Source organism: Brassica oleracea, chromosome C5 (genome assembly GCF_000695525.1).
Source record: "Brassica oleracea var. oleracea cultivar TO1000 chromosome C5, BOL, whole genome shotgun sequence".
Classification (NCBI taxonomy): domain Eukaryota; kingdom Viridiplantae; phylum Streptophyta; class Magnoliopsida; order Brassicales; family Brassicaceae; genus Brassica; species Brassica oleracea.
Genome location: NC_027752.1, coordinates 23,332,258 through 23,338,536, shown reverse-complemented (window position 1 = coordinate 23,338,536; position 6,279 = coordinate 23,332,258). Strand labels below are relative to the sequence as shown.

At 35.0% G+C, this 6,279-nt stretch overlaps 2 protein-coding genes across 3 annotated transcripts; one reads left to right on the top strand and one right to left on the bottom strand.

Annotated features, from left to right (window-relative positions):
• The first annotated feature begins 2,386 nt into the window (after nt 1-2,386).
• LOC106343930 (deSI-like protein At4g17486) lies at nt 2,387-4,951 on the top strand. 2 transcript variants are annotated; one of them, XM_013783290.1, is made up of 5 exons: nt 2,387-2,513; nt 3,647-3,706; nt 3,839-4,096; nt 4,181-4,468; nt 4,560-4,951. In XM_013783290.1, exons 2-5 carry the CDS (start codon nt 3,670-3,672, stop codon nt 4,814-4,816), a joined length of 840 nt encoding a protein of 279 aa, XP_013638744.1. In that variant the 5' UTR covers nt 2,387-2,513; nt 3,647-3,669; the 3' UTR covers nt 4,817-4,951. The 2 variants fall into 2 exon arrangements, with proteins under 2 accessions (XP_013638744.1, XP_013638745.1); XM_013783291.1 differs by lacking the exon at nt 2,387-2,513 and having other exon boundaries at nt 3,564-3,706.
• A 145-nt stretch (nt 4,952-5,096) lies between these two features.
• Nucleotides 5,097-6,053, bottom strand: LOC106343931 (peroxisomal membrane protein 11A-like). Its single transcript, XM_013783292.1, has one exon. It carries the CDS (start codon nt 5,895-5,897, stop codon nt 5,238-5,240), a length of 660 nt encoding a protein of 219 aa, XP_013638746.1. The 5' UTR covers nt 5,898-6,053; the 3' UTR covers nt 5,097-5,237.
• Nucleotides 6,054-6,279: the final 226 nt, after the last annotated feature.

Genomic DNA, 6,279 nt, shown 5'->3' with positions numbered 1-6,279 from the left:
TCTCTATTTTGAAGCCATAATAACGTTTTGGATATACTGTTTTTTCATATCTAAGTTAAACTTCATACTTCGTTAGCAACCATTTTCAGAAGACTTCTCCAGAAGTCAAGATTCTGGATAAATCTTCTTAGTGACTCTTCTGAAACGAATAGTAAATTTAGGGTTAAAAAAGTTTTCTAATGCATCTTATGTTAGAAGACTTCCCACAAACTCTTCTGAAACGAAAATATTTTACCTAATTGGAAATATGTCTCCTTCTATAAAAAAAATTACATATTCTCTCTCTTCCTCTCAACAGGCTGAAACAAAAATGTAAAGTTTCTCATAGTAAAACGCTCTAACCTCTCTCTAATCTCTTTAAACATGAAGACACCGTTTATATCAATTTCTCATATTTTTATCTCATGAGTTTCATACAACTTTATCTTGTTTTTGTAGGTTTTATATTTAATGGTTTTCACCATCCACTCTTTTAAAGGTAGATCCATAAATTTTTGATATGTATTTTGTGTTTTCATATTTTAGATTCAAAAAGCTATAGATTCAACCTAATGTGATTGTTTTATTTATTACTTAAGCTAAAAATATTTATTTATGAAGTTTTCTATGTTTAAAAACATTTTCACGTTTGGAATATGAAGGTTTTCAGATCTAAGGATAATATCGGACTTTGGACTTTATTAGCAAACTTTTCCAAAAGACTTCAAATTTCATTTTTTTAGAAAATTCGGTTATGGAAACAAAAAACAACTTGGTAAGATTTTATTTTCAGAAATTATATTTTTTTTGTGTTTTTGTGTGCTAAATTTAAATAAAATTATAGATTCAACTTAATGTGATTATTTTCTTATTATTTTAGCTTAAAATTGTATCTTTGGTCTATCTTTCTTTCAAAAAAGTAAGATATGTTTCTTTATGTTAATTGTTTTCTTCTTATTTAAGTTTAAAGTCTTATTTAAAAAAAAAAACTTTCTTTGGTTGTAATCATTTTTAACATTTTGAGATATGCATCTTTTTTTCAAATCTAAGACTATATAGCAGACTTCTCGCCAGACTTCACGAGCAGCATTCTCACAAGACTTTACAAGCAGCTTTCTCAGAAGATATCACGCGAATTAAGCGGAAAATTAAAATTTTAGCAGAAAACTTAAATTTAAGTGAATTTTAACCGCGAATTAGAAGACCGTTAAAGAAGTCTTCTAATGAACCGTCAAATTTTACAAAAAGCATAGTAACTTGTGTTGCAATTGATGTTAATAACTCCACATATTGTATTCTATCTTGAATTTACTCAAAAGTAAGTAACCAAATTGATTTTTTTGATTGAAAAATAATTTTTTTTTTAACAACGAAAAGCTATTCTATTACTTGAACTTGAGATGATCTAGATAATCAGACATGAATTGAACAACCAATAAAGTAGAGTCTCCATGAAAAGACCTTGCAATTTTAGCTAAAGAATCAAAAATTCCATTTTGCGCTCATGGAGTATAAGAGATCTTGAAAGCCGAAAAGCATAGCTGGAGATTTTTTTATCGCATCCAATTATGTTGTAAAACTTGGCCATGCATGAGGCTCTTTTATCCTTGTGATCAAATCTTTACAGTCCAAAATTTCTGACTTGTCGAATGTTGGATCATACTCTCCAGAGTCCATCGTTGCTTCTAATTATGTATGTAAAGCAGCCTCTCGAAGTCTTAAGTTTCACATCTCCGTAAGTTAAATCTTCCCCATGCTGTCCATCCAAACCCTAATTGAGATGTAGAGTAAGAGCCATCCACCATACAGATGTTACCCAAGCTTAAGGCTCGTGGTTCTTCATTAAGATGTTCTTGTGGAAATGAATGCATCATTTCATTTGCATTAAACTAAACTTAGACATTTGCTTTCTGCATATTTGACTAGTTCCAGAGGATCTTTATCTACGCCCCTAAATAGATTATCTCTCCGATCTTTCGTTGATATACTAGATTATTTAAGGATAAGGATTTCTGTAAAATTCTGGTTCTTCATTGATGTTCTTTCTCCAAAAAATATAAATTATTTTAGCGTAGATGCTCTGGCCGAAAAATATTCGGGCTAAATGATGTTGCTGATAAAGATTATGTCTGTAAAATTGATGGACATTCGAAAATAGCATGAATAATAATTTGATCAGCTTTCACATCTTTGACAATAATTATCACATCACGTATGGCCGCATGTCAAGTTTTTTTGTTACCGCTATGTGTTCTATTAACAGTTAGCAAATAAGATGATGTTTATTCTGAAAGACCTTTTCCAAGCTCGATACATTGAAATCATCATCCAACCTCAATATTCACCCTTGGTTTTTCTCCTCCCTCGTTATCATCTTCTACTTGTGATTCTATAAAAAAAAAAGAAAAAAAAAATTAAAACACACAAATTTAAGTCTCCGTTTTAAGAAGGAAAAAGAAAACATTCGGTCTCAGGTGGTTCACACAGTTAGTGCCGAGTCACTTCTCTGGACCGTTGCCTAATGGTTTTCTCTGGTAAGTTTTACATTCTCTAGAAATTTTTCTCTCTTATATATTCTTTTCCGCCAATACATTATCTGGTTAATGTAAATGTTCCGGTTTTGATTTTCTCAAAATTCATAGCGCCTTCTCCTTCTAGGAATAGTAGCAAGAGCTTAGAATTTCTTTGCTCTCCTTAAAGCTCTGTTTTTCCTACAGATCTGGAACACTAAACCCTAGCAAAGACAGTACATCTATTTCTAAATTGACAGTGCAAAATGGGTCAGTTTTGTTTTGCAATAACTTTTCAAGATTAATACTACACTTTTCAAGTTTTGCTTTTTTTTGGGGAATGAATGCAGTTTCAAACTTAGTGTTGTAGTTTTAAATAGATCTTATGCGGATAGAGAAAGTGTATAAATTAAGACTGGGAATTATATTGAGCTAATACTGTTTTAAGTATAAGTTTCATGATATACAACTGTTCATCTTAATTGGAGTCATTTGAGTTTTATTTTGTTAGTAAGACTTAAAAGTTAGTTGGAATGAGTTGTCGAAATTTTGACTTGTCTCCTAAGCCCTTTACTAAATCTATCTGTATCATCTTCTCCTGTCTATTATTCTCCTTAATTTAATGCAAAACCACCAATATCTTTCGTCTTCATGATTGCAAGTACTGACATGATAGCAACTCTTTAAGAGCGCGGCTTTATATTATACCACTCATCTTTGCTCACTTTTCCTTTTTGATCTTGCATATTTGGAAAGTAGCATAGAAAATTTGGACTTTGAAGGGTTTAACAACACTTTTTCTAGGCCACCACATCTTTCTAGTATCACAAAACGTATCTTCAGAATGACCCATTCTTGTTTATATTAAGATGGAAAGATGTGACCACAGTTTTGTTTATTTAAATTTTAAAGGTGCATGCTCTATTATTATATTTATACTCAAGTCTTGTATAACTGATTTGAGCCGGCCACAAGAGATCTGTGTTGACTTTTAAATGAGCTGTTGTTGTGTTTCAGCCAACTAGCAAAGATTATAAAAAAAGTTCTGTTTTTTGTTAGTATCAGTCTCTTAAGTTCTGTTAAAAACAGAATTGTGGCACAGAGCTCTTTGCTTGTGCGCCTTTCAGAAAATGTCATTGATTGATGCATACGTACAGAATAACCTCTACTGAGGCATCCAATGTTGAAGGGAGAGGCAGAGCCTAAGCAGAAGAAAGGTAACCATTTTCACTTAAAGTTTTGTCTGATTAATCAAAATGTTTTCTATTTCAGTTTTGTATCCCCTTTTCTGTCTTAATATGACTCAGATATTGAGTCTAATATCTGAACATGAATTGCTCAATGAGCAGGTTGGTCAGAATCGCTGCTAGAGTTTCTGTCAGGGTTAGGGGAAAAGATGAAAACTGAGCCAAAGAAACGTTGGAAATCTCTTGCACCCCTTCATCTGAAAAGCAAATCAGTTGCGCGGTTTTGCTTCTTTTCGAAAATCAAGTCGAACAACTATGGTCCAGGCCGTGCACCAGTCTATCTCAATGTTTATGACTTGACTCCTATTAACGGATATATCTATTGGGCAGGGCTCGGTATATTTCACTCTGGTGTAGAAGGTAAGCTTTTGTGTGTTTCTTGTTGATATTGTTGTCTTATAGTTACTGCTAGCTAACTCTGAAGATTTGATGTTGAATGCACAGTTCATGGAGTAGAATATGCTTTCGGTGCACATGATTATGCAAACAGTGGTGTTTTTGAAGTTGAACCAAGGCAATGCCCAGGCTTCAAATTTAAGAAGTCGATATTCATTGGAACCACGAACTTAAACCCGGCACAAGTTAGAGAGTTCATGGAGAACATGGCTTGCAGTTTCTATGGGAATATGTATCACTTGATCGTTAAGAACTGCAACCACTTCTGCCAGGACGCTTGCTACAAGCTTACAGGCAAGAAGATCCCGAAATGGGTGAACCGGCTTGCGGAAATAGGTAAACAGAGGTCCGCTGCATTTGCAAATCGTTTGAAGAACTCTGTTAGATGATTGATTTGTCTTGAACACAAACTCTGCATTTCCTGCAGGTTCGGTGTGTAGTTGCATACTTCCCGAGTCACTCAAGATTACAGCGGTTTGCCATGATCCAGACGAGCAAATTCCCGAAGAAGAAAACGAAAAGAGAAGTCTTACGAGCTCATTCAGTTGCTTGTCTTCCATCTCCATGAGACAAAAACAGCTTTCGACGTCATCCTTATTCCTACAGTCACCTCTCAGAGGCTGCTTACCTCCATTTCAACTAAAACGATCAAAATCTAACAGCAGTTCCTTAAAAGAAATGTAGACGACCACATTTGTCTTTGTAATGGTGTTCGAAAAAATGTTACTTTTAACAATTCTTCAATCTGTTTGTATCGCTTCCAAAGCAGGGAACCATTTCATCTTTCCATGTATTAGTTGCCTCAACTCTGTTTATATATCTAAACTTTGTATCAAAACATCAGTGTTGTAATAAGCAGACAAGAAAAAAAAATGAAACCTTTATTCAAGAACAAGAGTTAAAAGCTTGTTTTTATTGCTTTCAAAGCTTGGATTATTTCATCATTACTGATTTAAATCATGTATTTCTTCAACTCTGTTTATATATCTGATAAAACATTGAATTTGAGAGGAACACTGAAACAAAACATCAGTGATGTAATAAAGCAGACAAGAACCAAAAAATGAAACTATTTATTGAGTATATCGATTACGGAAACGAATGATCAACAAGAAACCCAGTTCTTGTGAGTACTGATAATGGCTGAGAACAAACCTGCTGAAGAAATCACACTCGGAGCTGATAACACTCCCTTACCATCCCTAAGATCTGCGATCGTCATCAACCCATCAGCAAGATCTTGCAAGATGGACAACACTTTCAATGTCTTCTTCTCCTTAAGCTTCTTCATCTTCTCCTCTTCTCCTCCATTAGACATCTCAATCTTCCTCAAATCCCTAATCTTCAACGAAACGCTCCCAACATACCCCACGAGCTCTGCCCATGCGCTGATCTTCTGCAACCATTTCGCATCGATCAATCCCGATTTCGCTAACCAGATGAACTGCTCGACGAAGTAGTACAACCCTTCGCCCCCGTACGCGATTACCAGAAGGAGGAGGTCGCGGCTCGAGTCACGTGGCGAGGCTCTGAGGGCGTTGATGTCTTGTACGAATTTTCCGAGACGGAAGGCTTTGCGGCTGACTCCGACGCTTGATTCAAAGCTCTTGAGGCGGTGAGTTAGGGATCCCGATTCTGGGAGAAGGGATGATGCGAGGATGATCTTGGTTGTGTAACGAGAGATCTTCAGGAGCTTGTCTACGCCGTCTCTTTTGGCGAGGTATGTTTCGAGGTGGTTTAGGAAATCTCTGTTTTTAGGATCCATGGAGACGAGGTTTTGGCAAATTGTCGATTTAGCAAAGGCAAATTGTCGATTTAGCAAAGCCAAGAAGAAGAGGATGATTGTTGTGAAAGGATCCCAAGTCTAATTTATTGGTTAGCGTGCCCGGCACTGATTGTTATTGTGGCCGTGGACGATGGATGTTGATGGATCCCAAGTCGTTTTTTTTAAAGAAAATTTTACTTAAACAGCACACAAATTAAGTAATATTACCACAAGTATATAATTTCTTTTTTTAACTACAAAAATGTCACTACTTGTTAATAAATATCAGAAAAAGAAAATTTGGCGCCAAACAAAAAAAGCTGATATGTAATAATAACTCAATTGTAAAGCGTTACTGCGGTTAGACGATTGAGTTAATATA